The 14,660-nt window shown below is 41.8% G+C and overlaps 1 protein-coding gene across 5 annotated transcripts in view; it reads left to right on the plus strand.

Annotated features, from left to right (window-relative positions):
* The window catches only part of LOC310778983 (uncharacterized protein), a 42,516-nt gene extending 33,623 nt beyond the window's left edge, over positions 1-8,893 (plus strand). For 2 of the 5 annotated variants that reach the window (XM_083639459.1, XM_083639460.1), the window contains exons 11-15: positions 2,576-2,711; positions 2,790-2,885; positions 4,216-4,722; positions 4,801-4,896; positions 6,236-8,890. In XM_083639459.1, coding sequence (XP_083495585.1) covers positions 2,576-2,711; positions 2,790-2,885; positions 4,216-4,722; positions 4,801-4,896; positions 6,236-6,627 — 1,227 coding nt within the window. In that variant the 3' untranslated portion in view covers positions 6,628-8,890. Of the gene's footprint in view, positions 1-2,575; positions 2,712-2,789; positions 2,886-4,215; positions 4,723-4,800; positions 4,897-6,235 lie in introns of all 5 variants that reach the window. The other 3 variants (XM_083639461.1, XM_083639463.1, XM_083639462.1) reach the window with 3 other exon arrangements.
* Positions 8,894-14,660: the final 5,767 nt, after the last annotated feature.

Here is a 14,660-nt window from a genome sequence, read left to right on the forward strand (position 1 = left end):
ACTGTAGGTAGCTTCTGCCAAGCCGTTTTTTGAGGATTCTGGCTCATTTTACAAGAGCCGAGGATAATTTTCTGCTTGGACTTTGTGAACACGAAGTTCACAAAAGTACTAATAGAATGTGTGCTTTCTCTGTCTAAAAGAGTTAGTTTGTAGAGTTAGTAGTTATGTAGATATTAGCCGTTGAGTACAGCATGGTTTCAGCGTGTGAGACAGGAAGCTGAGATAATCGCAGTTTTGTGAAATTCAATCAAACAGGCAGAACAGTCACTTTAACCATTTATTTTTGGCATCAGTGAGAGATCAGACATCTGAACAATATAGTTCTGAACACCCTCTCCTTTAAACTCCTCCCTCCGTGGGCGTGTCTGGTGGCGTTTGTCACAAGCCAGTTTCTCCTGCCTGTCTGAGCAGTGAGCAGCCTCCCTCTCTGGCGGCCCCTCGTCGGCGAGTGTGGCGAGTGTGGACTGTGGATGGGACTCAATCGTTTCTTGGATTTTCGGTTGAGAGCTTTGATGAAGCTTTGTGCGATTCTAGGCTTTATGCTGCCCACCCAGTCTATTTTTGGAACCCCCCACCGTTGTGCGCCGGTGTGCAGCAGCGTGAAAGCGTTTTCGCCTACAGTATGAGAATGAGGCTCGTTCGTTTCTGGGTTTTCGGAATGCGTGCGATTCTGGCCTTTCTGCGGGTGTTTCAAAGTGTGTTTCACCCATAATCTATTATGCAAATTTGCAATCCCCCACGCCAGCACCGCTCTCCGCTCTCGGTGTGCTGCTGCTGGCGCGGCCGCTCTCGGGCGAGTCTGGTGACTGATGACTGTAAAATCGCCAAGCCATTTCCTTGAGAATGGCTTGCTCCCGCGGCTGTTTTTGGTTGGCTTTCTCTCTGTCGGGAGAGCACTGTCGCCACTTAGTTGGTCGGTAAAATAGATTATACACATTCAATACTTCCAATATTTTTATAGGAGACGGGGGGAGCGTTGATCCACGCCCGACCGTCAAATTTTTTTTTTTTTTTTTAAGACGAGATATCTCGTCTTTGGCACTCAACGGTTGGATTCTGTAAGACGAGATATCTCGTCATTGGCAGTCAACGTGTTAAGTTTACTTAATAAAATAAACTTGAAGTATACCGTAATTTCCGCACTATAAGCCGCACCGGAGTATAAGCCGCAGCAGCAAAATTGCCTGTTTGTTACATATATAAGCCGCACCGGACTATAAGCCGCAGGTGTTTTAAAGGAGAATTTCGGTTTTTTTGAACCTGGAGCCATTTCCTGGCATTAATTAAGATTTGGCCACTCACCTAGCGATGTCTGCGGCGTTTCTGGGCGTCCTAGCGTTGTTTTGAGATCAATATCGTCCAAGTCGGTCGTAAAATGGAGTTGATTTGGGGCCAAGTGGAAGCCTGTATTTCCTGCATCTAAATAGCTATTTTTCTTCCCGTTTTCACCAAATATCGCCGTAATCGGATCAGTCTACATCCAGCAGAGTAATATTTCACCCCAGGCTGTTTCCTGGAGTGCACAGGGATCCACTACAGGGATCAAATTACCTCAAACGTGATCTAGGTCACCAAGTCTCGTGAAGTCCCGCGATACTTTCCTGTCGACTGGCCAAATACAGGCAGGACGCTTTGCGGTCGTGGTTTTAGCGTAACCTATGTGGGGTTTGGCGTAACCTATGTGGGGTTTGGCGTAACCTATGTGGGATTCGAAAGAACGAAGGTTATGCCAAACCCCACATAGGTTACGCTAAAACCACGACCGCAAAGCGTCCTGGCTGTATTTGGCCAGTCGACAGGAAAGTATCGCGGGACTTCACGAGACTTGGTGACCTAGATCACGTTTGAGGTAATTTGATCCCTGTAGTGGATCCCTGTGCACTCCAGGAAACAGCCTGGGGTGAAATATTACTCTGCTGGATGTAGACTGATCCGATTACGGCGATATTTGGTGAAAACGGGAAGAAAAATAGCTATTTAGATGCAGGAAATACAGGCTTCCACTTGGCCCCAAATCAACTCCATTTTACGACCGACTTGGACGATATTGATCTCAAAACAACGCTAGGACGCCCAGAAACGCCGCAGACATCGCTAGGTGAGTGGCCAAATCTTAATTAATGCCAGGAAATGGCTCCAGGTTCAAAAAAACCGAAATTCTCCTTTAATGTTTTTTTTTATTTTTTTTTATTGTGTTTTAATGTTTAATTACCATATGTAAGGGTTCATGCACAGAGGGGATTGTCGGGAAAGAGATGACTGTTTGAGGAAGCTCCCATTTATTAACATTTCAACAAAACAACATAACACAACACCACCTTTGTTTTTTTTTACAGTGCACACAGTGTCCGCGGTGTGGTGAAAAGAGGGCAAGAGAGGAAATTAAAACATAAGTGGATTTATAGTTAGAAAGAGTGCTAAAGAAGAGAGAATCTTTTTTTTTTTTTTTTTTTTCTGAAAAAATCCATAGATAAGCCGCACCGTTGTATAAGCCGCAGGGCCAAAAAACGGGGGAAAAGCCGCGGCTTATAGTCCGAAATTTACGGTACTTCTTTTGCCTCTACACTCCCCACAGAAGCCTCAGAGCCCCAATCAGACGATACCAGACAACACCAACAACACCAGTAGCTTCCCAGTGCAGGCAGATCCAGACTCAGAAGAACCATCTTTGGATAGCCGTGACCCAAACATGACAAATCCTGAACAAAAGGGTGAGACCAAGTGTGACTCAGATCAGATGAGGGTGGAGCAGTTTCATTTGACTTGTCATGACTGTTCATTCTTTACAGGGAATGTGGCAAATAAGAGAAAACCACCACCAGTCCAACAGAGACCACCAGTCCCACCAAAGAATCGCCCTGCAAAGCCACCAGACACACAGACAGGTCAGTTTTCTTTCTCTCTCTAGTGGCTTTTAAACATGAAGTCTGGATCATGTCTGGCTAGCGGCTAGCAGGATATTTTCTGGTTTTACCTTTTTAAACATGAGGGGTCTTTGTTTAGAAACAGCTGGAAATGGTCAGTATTCTCTCTGCCAGTGGGCGGGGGGAGGGGGTGCGAGAGCATGCACGTTATTCCCTACAAGGCAAATAGTTGTCGTGTGAGTCGTTGTCGGCGCTGTGCTCAATTGAAACAGCTTTAGCGAATCTTTAACCAAACTCCATTCAAAAACATACCGTTTTAACTTGAGGGTCCATTCCGACCGCGAGGGGTGGCAGTATGCCAAAAATGAGTGCTTCCGCCTTTGTTACATAAAGCCGCCCAGTCAAAATAGTGGTCGGACCGTCGTCAATCACTGTGGGTGATTTATTTTACAAGTGGCATTCAAGTCATATCTGACTCGTTTTCAATGTATTTCTCCCCACAAAAGTTAGGCTAGGCCTATGTCTCACTTTTTCTGACATGGATCAGCAGCGCAGCAGTAAGCTCTCCTCTCCTCGGTGTGATGGACCTGCCTGCCTGCATAGCTGAAGCGCGTTGGGATCCCTAGCTCTACCAAACAATTCAAAGCCGTTTGCAGCACTTGAGGAAACCGTGAGTTTGCTCGTTTAATTCGTTGATATAAGCGATTGCCCGAACGATTCATTAATTAATAAACTAGTGAACGTGAGGTGCCACCACCCGCCCACTCAGACATGATCGGGATTATGAGCTGCCAGTGTTTAACAGCAGTCGCTTTTCCTATTATGCGGATTCTATACCAGCGACCGAGATGAATATGATACGGACTCGCGGGAGTGCGCGTAGGCCGGCTAATTGTTGTTTAACATGCAGGCCAACCGGCTAGGAGCTGGTTATAATACGGATTCCACTGCATGTTAAGAATTGGCTCTGTGTGTGTGCGCGTGTGTGCGCGCGTGTGTGTGTGTGTGTGTGTGTGTGTGCGTGCGTGCGTGTGCGCGTGCATTATTATTATAACTGATATGCAGTATAAAGGGTGCAGCAGTTTCATTTGACTTGTCATGACTGTTCATTCTTTACAGGGAATGTGGCAAATAAGAGAAAAATTACAATGTCTCCACCACCAGTCCACCAGAGACCACCAGTCACACCAAATAATGCTCTTTCCTCTCTTTACAGTAGACAATCAATTAATCGTGTGTGTGTGTGTGTGTGTGTGTGTGTGTGTGTGTGTGTGTGTGTGTGTGTGTGTGTGACATATGAACGATTTCTTAGTTTTGGACATTTGACTGTACGAGACATTCTATGTTTCAGGGTCAGAGGACAAGTCAGTTGAAGACCAGGAAAAACAGCCTCTTCTCCTGTTCCAGGACAACGCCAGCGAACACAAAGAAGGTGCAGACTCAGACCAGCCTGCAGTGACACCTACAGAGGAAGACCTCCCACAAGCAAGAGGAAGAAATGAAACGGCCTCAGTTGGTGAAGCAGAGGGATCTAGTGAGGAGAAAGAGTCAGATCTGCAGTCTTCCTCCACTCCTGAACAGCCTGCTTTGAAAGTGACGTCACCTGAGCCAGATCCAAACTCATCACAGGAGGAAGCAAACGCTCAACCAGAATCTAACCAGCCAGAAATGGACACTCAACGTGAAAAGGAAGCAGACACAGGAAGTGACTTGGGAAGTGACTCCCCCCAGAAGCCTCAGAGCCCCAATCAGACGATACCAGACAACACCAGTAGCTTCCCAGTGCAGGCAGATCCAGACTCAGAAGAACCATCTTTTGATAGCCGTGACCCAAACATGACAAATCCTGAACAAAAGGGTGAGACCAAGTGTGACTCAGATCAGATGAGGGTGGAGCAGCTTCATTTGACTTGTCATGACTGTTCATTCTTTACAGGGAATGTGGCAAATAAGAGAAAACCACCACCAGTCCAACAGAGACCACCAGTCCCACCAAAGAATCGCCCTGCAAAACCACCAGACACACAGACAGGTCCGTTTTCTTTCTCTCTCTAGTGGCTTTTAAACATGAAGTCTGGATCATGTCTGGCTAGCGGCTAGCAGGATATTTTCTGGTTTTACCTTTTTAAACATGAGGGGTCTTTGTTTAGAAACAGCTGGAAATGGTCAGTATTCTCTCTGCCAGTGGGCGGGAGGAGGGGGTGCGAGAGCATGCACGTTATTCCCTACAAGGCAAATAGTTGTCGTGTGAGTCGTCGTCGGCGCTGTGCTCAATTGAAACAGCTTTAGCGAATCTTTAACCAAACTCCATTCAAAAACATGCCGTTTTAACTCGAGGGTCCATTCCGACCGCGAGGGGTGGCAGTATGCCAAAAATGAGCGCTTCCGCCTTTGTTACATAAAGCCGCCCAGTCAAAATAGTGGTCGGACCGTCGTCAATCACTGTGGGTGATTTATTTTACAAGTGGCATTCAAGTCATATCTGACTAGTTTTCAATGTATTTCTCCCCACAAAAGTTAGGCTAGGCCTATGTCTCACTTTTTCTGACATGGATCAGCAGCGCAGCAGTAAGCTCTCTCCTCTCCTCGGTGTGATGCACCGGACCTGCCTGCCTGCATAGCTGAAGCACGTTGGGATCCCTAGCTCTACCAAACAATTCAAAGCCGTTTGCAGCACTTGAGGAAACCGTGAGTTTGCTCGTTTAATTCGTTGATATAAGCGATTGCCCGAACGATTCATTAATTAATAAACTAGTGAATGTGAGGTGCCACCACCCGCCCACTCAGACATGATCGGGATTATGAGCTGCCAGTCTTTAACAGCAGTCGCTTTTCCTATTATGCGGATTCTATACCGGCGACCGAGATGAATATGATACGGACTCGCGGGAGTGCGCGTAGCCCGGCTAATTGTTGTTTAACATGCAGGCCAACCGGCTAGGAGCTGGTTATAATACGGATTCCACTGCATGTTAAGAAGTGGCTCTGTGTGTGTGTGTGTGTGTGTGTGTGTGTGTGTGTGTGTGTGTGTGTCTGCATGTGCGTGCGTGTGTGTGCGTGCATTATTATTATTATAACTGATATGCAGTATAAAGGGTGCAGCAGTTTCATTTGACTTGTCATGACTGTTCATTCCTTACAGGGAATGTGGCAAATAAGAGAAAAGTTGCAATGTCTCCACCACCAGTCCACCAGTCACACCAAATAATTCTCTCTTTCCTCTCTTTTACAGTAGACAATCAATGAATCGTGTGTGTGTGTGTGTGTGTGTGTGTGTGTGTGTGTGTGTGTGTGTGTGTGTGTGTGTGTGTGACATATGAACGATTTCTTAGTTTTGGACATTTGACTGTACGAGACATTCTATGTTTCAGCATCAGAGGACAAGTCAGTTGAAGACCAGGAAAAACAGCCTCTTCTCCGGTTCCAGGACAACGCCAGCGAACACAAAGAAGGTGCAGACTCAGACCAGCCTGCAGTGACACCTACAGAGGAAGACCTCCCACAAGCAAGAGGAAGAAATGAAACGGCCTCAGTTGGTGAAGCAGAGGGATCTAGTGAGGAGAAAAAGTCAGATCTGCAGTCTTCCTCCACTCCTGAACAGCCTGCTTTGAAAGTGACGTCACCTGAGCCAGATCCAAACTCATCACAGGAGGAAGCAAACGCTGAACCAGAATCTAACCAGCCAGAAATGGACACTCAATGTGAAAAAGAAGCAGACACAGGAAGTGACTTGGGAGCAGTGTTGGGAGTAACTAGTTACTAAGTAACTAGTTACTGTAACTTAACTACGTCTTGCAGTAACTAGTAATCTAACTAATTACTTTTCAAATTTAGTAACTCAGTTACAGTTACTAAAATTGTAACTGAGCTAGATACTAGTTACTTTAGGACAGGGATACTCAACTTGCTTTGCCCGGGGGCCACTTTCGTGAAATGATAGAAGGCCAGGGTCCAGTTAATAAACAATCACTATACATTTTTCTGTAGCGGATTGTAGGTTTTTGGGGTTTGTTTTTGTTTGTTTATTTAGATCCCCATTAGCTACTGTAAAAAACAGTAGCTACTCTTCCTGGGGTCCACATTAATATTTTACAATACTTCAATTATGAAAATACATTATATTCACATACAAACATTATTTACAAATATACATATCTGTATCATTCTTACTCATACATGCTACTACAACCACTTAGACACACAAGGCAAAAACCAACAAAACACATAACCACAAACACTAGCTCAAAACTTATCTAATACATACAATTGCTCTATATAATAATTGAATATGTAATTAATTGAATAAGTGAGAAAATAAATTCCTTTATAACAATGTATGAAAAGCTCAAAAACAAAGGTCATGTTATATTTTACAGTTCTTGTGTAAACAGATATAATTTTAGTTTTTTGTTAAAGCATGTTTTATTACTTTGTGAAATCAAAAAATGTGGTAATGAATTCCATGCCACCATTGCTCTGTAATAAACTGTTCTCTGAAATAGACTAGTTCTGCATGGAGGCAACAAAAACCGACCTTCTGACGACTGGCGAGTAGAATAATTATGACTATCTGCAAAAAATGACAATTTACTATAAAGTATTTTTGGGGTTTTAGTTATGATGATATTTTTCACATAGCACACGAGAGAATAATGCAACCTGCTCTTTACACTTAACCAAGCTAAATTATTATTCATTATACTTACACTCGTTCTATATGGACAGTGCAGAACAATACGTGCTGCTCTGTTTTGAGCTACCTGTAACCTGTTTAAATTATTTTCTGTTGTATTTGACCAAATAACCGAACAATAATCTAGCTGTGATAGCACCAATGCATTGATTGTTTTATTAAATGGCTAGGCATGAATTTTCGACAGCGTTTTATTGCAGCCATACCTCTTCCCATTTTTACTACTAATTGGTCAATCTGACTGTTCCAAGATAGTTTACTGTCAATAGTGATCCCTAACAACTTTACATCAGTGACTTGTTCTATAAGTTTATCCCATCAGTCATCTGATTTAATGCTGTAGCTGTGGAGTGCCCCTTTTTATAAGCATGTTGATACACACACAGTATTTAATTCATTTTTACAGAAGTAATTTTGTATTTGTTCATATGCTATTCTCTCCATAATCTTACTTAAAGCTGGTAATAAACTAATTGGTCGACTATTTTTTCCTGAGAAAGGTTCTTTACCATTTTTTTCTAGTGGAACGATTTTGGCTATTTTCCATTCTGATGGACAAATACATTTGTCTAAACTTAGATTAATAATATAAGAAATAGGCAGAGCAATCAGTTTTGCTACAGGTTTCAGTAGCTTCACTTCAAGATTATCAACACCGGAAGGTTTGTCTTTACTCTCACTTAACAATTTTTCAATTGTTCCAGTACAAATCTTTTCAAATTTAAACTTACATGATTTATTTGTCATTATTCTATCTTTTATTAACCTACTTGAAAGCTCATCTTCTTTATGTCTGAGATCCATACCATCCCTTAATTTCTGTATTTTATTATTGAAATAGTAACTTAAATAATTGGCAATATCTATTGGTTTGGTCAGAAATTTTCCATCTACTTCCAAGAAGGATGGTGTTACTTTAGCTTTTCTTCCCATTAATTCATTGAGTGCATTCCATATTTTCCTACTGTCTGATTTAGCATCCTTAATTCTATTTTGATAATACATCCTTTTTTTCTTTTTATTCAGTTTTGTTACACAATTCCTTAATTTACAATAATTACTCCACTGCAAAGCATCACCTGATTTCGTTGCTTCTTCCTTGGCTAGGTTTCTTTGCACCATGTATTCTTTCAGTTCATGATCCAACCATGGAGCCCTAGCATTTTTTACAGTTTGCTTTCTTACAGGAGCATGTTTGTCAATAACAGGCGTTAACAAGTTAGTGAAAACTTCCAAAGCCAAATCAGGATCTTCCTTCTGTAGGACACTTGACCAGTCAATGTTACTTACTTCATCATAGTAATTATTTTCATTAAAATATTTAAATATCCTCTTGTATATTATTTTCTGACCAGCTTTTGGAACTTTGGTCCTTCTACCGATTGCAATTAAATTATGATCGCTGCAACCTACTGTAATTGATACTGCTTTTGAGCACAACTCAGCAACATTTGTGAAAAATAGGTCGATACAAGTTGATGTTTTTGAACCATCAGCTCTGCAACATATTCTTGTTGGCTTTGTAATAACTTGTGACAAATTACATGCATCTGCAAGAGAAAGCAACTTATTTCTAAGAGGACAAGACCTTGAAATCCAATCAATATTTAAATCACCTACAAAATATATCTCATTATTTGTATCACATATCCTGTCAGCCGGAGTTTAGTCTGACAATGTTGTGCACACCAGATAGTTAGTTAGGTTAAGTACATACATAAGTGCCTGGGTAGCGAGCAGATGGCGGTATTTGACAATTTAGCAGCTAAATCATAGATTATTGAAAGATATTCCATATTCCAGACTGAAATACTATAACAGAAGTGGAGTATTGGCCAGAATGACATGAACATTTGGACACTTATTCAGCGGGTATCTTGCATGTTGCGTTCAGGTGCACTGTATTTTTCTTTTCTTTTCTTTTTTTCGCCCGCGGGCCGCCAGTTGAGTATCACTGCTTTAGGACATAAAATAATGGACCACTTCAGAGGATTATCCGGTTTCTGATCCTCAGACCTAGTCCGGGGAGAGAGCTGCAGCTGCAGCCAGATCAGCCCAGAGGCTAATGACCTTGATAGGCTATAAGCATCCCCAATAAGTGAATGTTCAATGCCACACTGTGGCACAGCAACACTAACATAATGTGTGCATTAATAACAATCGAAGCAGACTTTTAAAAGTAATGCAAAAGTGACTTTCCCTAGTAACTAATTACTTTGAAGTAACTAGTAACTTTAGAGGTATTAACTTACTTTTTGAGAGAAGTAAGTAACTATACTGTAACTAATTACCAGTGGGAAAACTAAACTAAACTAACTAAACCAGGGACAGGGGTTGCAAATTAGCCTTGGCTAGAAACCTGTATGCATGACATCTCTTTTGTAGGTCATATGAAATAATGTTCTATGCATTTGTCCCTGCTCAATAAACGAATAAATAAATAAATAAATATATATGAGGAAGAAGCACATAGTGATACTGAAACTGCAAACCTGATGGAGCAGGAGATAAAAATGGAGACAGATCTAGATGAGAAAGACAAAGTTAAGCAATGAGGAGGGTCTGAAAAACAGACAGAGAATGAACTAATTGAATAACAGGGAACATTGGAGCCGTTGAGGTTTTACAGCTGATTAAAACGAGTAAGCTGTGCTGGGAAACATGCTGTTTCTGTTTTGTTTAGAATCCTGGAACAATCTATCAGAATACATGGAGGGTTAGAGGCTGCCTGTGTCTTCTGAAAACCAGACGTACTGGAGAAATATGCTAACTTGATAACTGGAGAAAACAATCTAACAGGATTTAAAACAGCAGAGATTGCCAACATACAAAGTAAAACAGCCAGCCTTCCACAGAAAGATGGCAGGCGGTTAAAATTACACTACAGCCTCTTTGCAATAAACTTTGTGGCAAGTCCGTGCAGGCTGCCATGCAGGCTGCCAACATACCAGGAGCTAAAACTCAGAGGACATCAGAAGAGTTTTGTTGCTTGTTTAATGCACTTGAATAATGTGCAAAAACATTTTGCATGTGCTTGAGATTGTCAGCCTCAGTATCACTGTACACTGTACAGTAATCAAGCAATTTGTGTAAATCACTGTGGCTGGATCAGTCCAAACACAATAAGATGACACAAGTGAAACAACTGCACAGGGCTTTGTGTGTGTGTGTGTGTGTGTGTGTGTGTGTGTGTGTGTGTGTGTGTGTGTGTGTGTGTGTGTGTGTGTGTGTGTGTGTGTGTGTGTGTGTGTGTGTGTGTGTGTGTGTGTGTGCAGTATATATATATATATATACATTATATGTGTGCAGAAACAACGATGTCGTTTCATCATTCCATAACAGGAGGGTGATTATATTTTGTATAAATATATTTTTATCGAATCTCAAGCCTACAATATTCAAGTATACCTTATGATATGAATAGCACAGTGTTTTTAAATCTGGGCTCAAATATCCTTTGTCTTACCGGTATATCGTTGTTACATGTCTTTAAAAAAAAGTTTTTTATATTCCAAAATGAATTGTTCCGTTGATTGAGTAGGGGGTTACTCTCCCCTGCTCTCTTTAATTTGTACATGGATGACTTATCTGTCCAGCTAAGACTGTGTAGGACTGGGTGTATGATTGGTGACACCCTGGTAAACCATCTTATGTATGCGGACGATCTGGCAATCTTTTCCCCCAGTAGTGCTGGGTTCCAACAGTTATTGAATATATGTTCTGCTTATGGTGTCAAATTTGACGTAAAATACAATGCTAAAAAGAGTGTTGTCATGATCTGCAGAACAAAGGGAGACAGGGATCTCACTTTTCCTGCCTTTTATTTGTCAGATAATGTTCTGTCTGTTTGTGATAAAACAAAATATCTGGGTCACTTCATCACTGACCAAATGTCTGATGATGAGGACATGTATAGACAGCGGCGTGTGCTATATGGGCAGGCTAACATGCTGATCAGGAAATTTCATTCATGCTCTGATGATGTAAAGATGAACATTTTCAGAGCCTACTGTACCCCCATTTATACTGCCCCCCTGTGGGTGAGCTTCAAAAAAGCGAGCCAACATAAGCTTCAGGTTGCATATAACGATTGTATGCGGATTTTGATGAAAAAACCTAGGTGGAGTAGTGCAAGTGACCTGTTTTGTAAGGCAGGAGTCTACACTTTTCAGGCCCTACTTACAAACCTAATGTATAAATTTATCGGCAGACTAAATGTGTCCCAGAATGCCATCATAGTACTGCTAACCAACCCTGTGTTTAGTGCTGTGAGATACATATATATATATATAGCATATATGGCTGTGGTAATATGTTGGCATGTCTGGACATAAGTTGTTTGTGATTAACATCATGACCTTAGATTTCTCTGTAGTCTTTGCTGATGATGAATACTTGATGTTACAAATATTTCAAATTTTTAATTTCTTATTATTTCCCTAACTGTTAATGTTTCTTTCTGTCAATGTTAAAAAGTCAAATTTCATTTAATTTAAAAGGCAAAAAGAAACATGCACCATTCAAAGTCGCGGAGTTCAACTGTCTGTAAATGCTGCCATCTTGTGGTGAACTGTCCTTATCGCAGTGTTTTGGTAACTGAAATACGGTAGCCTACTACTATGTCTAAATTACTGCAAATCCTAGTTACTGGGCCTATGTGCTAACCTATGTGCTGCATTACCATTATATTATTGCAAACAAGTTCTACTTACAATATAGGCCTAAATACTAAATACATCATTCATTAATTTTTTTTGTCCAGCGCAAGCTGGCCCTATATCTGGCTTTGTCCAGTCTAATTTGGTGCCGATTTGAGTGCAGATTTGGGTGCCACTTCTGTTGAGAGATAGATGTCTGCTGCACTCTTTGCACTTTGCATGATGCTGTCATAGATATTGTCATCAGTGAATCTAACCAAAAATCCACAATTGCACAACTGACATCACTGATGATGTCACAATGCCTATGGTATCATCAGTGCCTATGACATCATCTCTGCTCTATTGGCATGCACAGCACACAATTGCCAACTTTGCATCATTGATGACATCACTCACTGATGACATCACAATGATGTCACAATGTCTATGACATCATCAGTGATGTCATAAGATGATTTTGGTCAATAATTATGTTACTGATTATGTCACCAAGAGCCCTCACATTAACAAAGCCGCTGCCTGCCAACAGGCGAGGTTGGTATGCTAGGTTACGGGTTACGACCTAGCCTTGTTCTTTACTCTGGATGGTCAGACACAAACTAACATGACACATTGAATTATGTTAACACCTCATGTGCTATTCCTTACAGCCATAACAAAATACTGTAACCACAAAACTACATCCTTTACAGACAGTCAAACATGCCAGTCAAACATGCCAAACTTCCAATTTCGAGTTTTCAAAACCGACACCTAGTAGACAAATCTCTTCCAGTGATAAAAGATAGCCTACAGCAATTGAAAAATCAAACAATAGCTTAATACCCATTTGGCAAAGGTGTGTCCAGTAAAAAATAAGTTGTAGGCTACGCTCATTACCTGCTGCATTGCAGTTTCCTGTGTGAGACCGTCGGCGCTTCCATGACACCCTCCCTCCCTGTTTCCAGCTGCCGGTTGCCTGTTTCCGCCCAGGACCGTTCATAGCGAAAGAGACTGAAAATAATCATAATATTTGTTGTGACTTTACCTATGTCTTGTAAGGGACAAAGGGAGCCCCCCAGCATAATAATTTCACACGTGCATAATTGTACAACTGAGTGACAATATCTTGAATCTTGAAAGAGAGAGACCGCTAAAGTTACGTTTAATGACCAAATAAGAGTTCCGGTTTGGACGTTTAGTTTTCAAAACAAAAGCGGCCCCAATGCTGTGATGTATTGTCCCTTTACTATTGCCGTAGCGAACGCAGTGCATTCTGGGTAGTCTGCTATGACTGGCATGTTTGGGTATGTTGGCTGCTGCTGTGAATAAACAACGTTACACTCACGTTGGTATCCGAGTGACCTTGTTATACCAGGCGAGATTAAAGATCTCAAGATATAACAAAAGTGGCGACGAGGACGACTGAACCTATGCGGAAGAAGTCGGGTTAATTGCGTCGGCGAGTTTGTTTTCTCCGTTGTTGTTTTTATTAGCTGATATCAATGCTAACAGTATTAGCTTGTAGCTTAGCTTGCGCGCTGATGGTGAACGGCCAGCGCGACGTTACAGGTGTGTAAGAGGAAAAACGCAACTGTGTGAAACAGCTACAAGGGGAGGAAAATCCAGTCAACAATGAGGAGAGAAGATTAACTCCACAGTAAAGGCTGATGTGACAGACTGTTGAATAAGTGTCTACACAAATACTTCACAAAGGAATATTGCAAGGAAAAATAACCAGGAGCTGAGAAGATGGCTGGAGTTATTATTGGCAATATGGGACCCTTTGATGAGAGTGTGGAGCAATGGAACTGTTACACAGATCGCTTCGACTACTTCATTGCAGCTAATTACATCGAGGATGAAAGGTTGGTCCCTACATTTCTGAGTGTAATGGGCCCAAAGACATTTACTATGCTACGCAACCTGCTACAGCCAACAAAGCCAGGTACCAAGACCTACAAAGAAATAGTGGATATCCTGACACGGCATTTTTCACCAAAACCTTTGGTAATTGCAGAAAGGTTTAGGTTTCACAGACGCAGCCAGGAAGAGGGTGAGTCTGTCACCGTGTTTGTTGCAGCATTACGGAGGTTAGCTGAACATTGCGAATTCAAGGATACACTAAATGACACTTTGAGAGATAGGCTTGTATGTGGATTATGGAATGAAGCAGCCCAGAAGAAACTACTGACTGAGAGTGATTTGACACTGGAGAAAGCTGTCAATATCAGTGTGACCATGGAAATGGCAACAAAGGAAGCTCATCAGTTACATGCAACGAGCAGAGTGCATACGGTTGCCAGTGACAGGCAAAGTGGGCAAGGCCCATGTTTCCGTTGTGGAAAAACAGGACATCTTGCATCTGCATGCTGGTGTAAAGACATGGACTGCCGCAGTTGTGGTAAAAGGGGCCATGTAGAGCGTGCGTGTAGAAATAAAAAAGGCACAGAAAAACCATCA

This window comes from Poromitra crassiceps (assembly GCF_964638095.1).
Source record: "Poromitra crassiceps genome assembly, chromosome: 6".
Taxonomy (NCBI): domain Eukaryota; kingdom Metazoa; phylum Chordata; class Actinopteri; order Beryciformes; family Melamphaidae; genus Poromitra; species Poromitra crassiceps.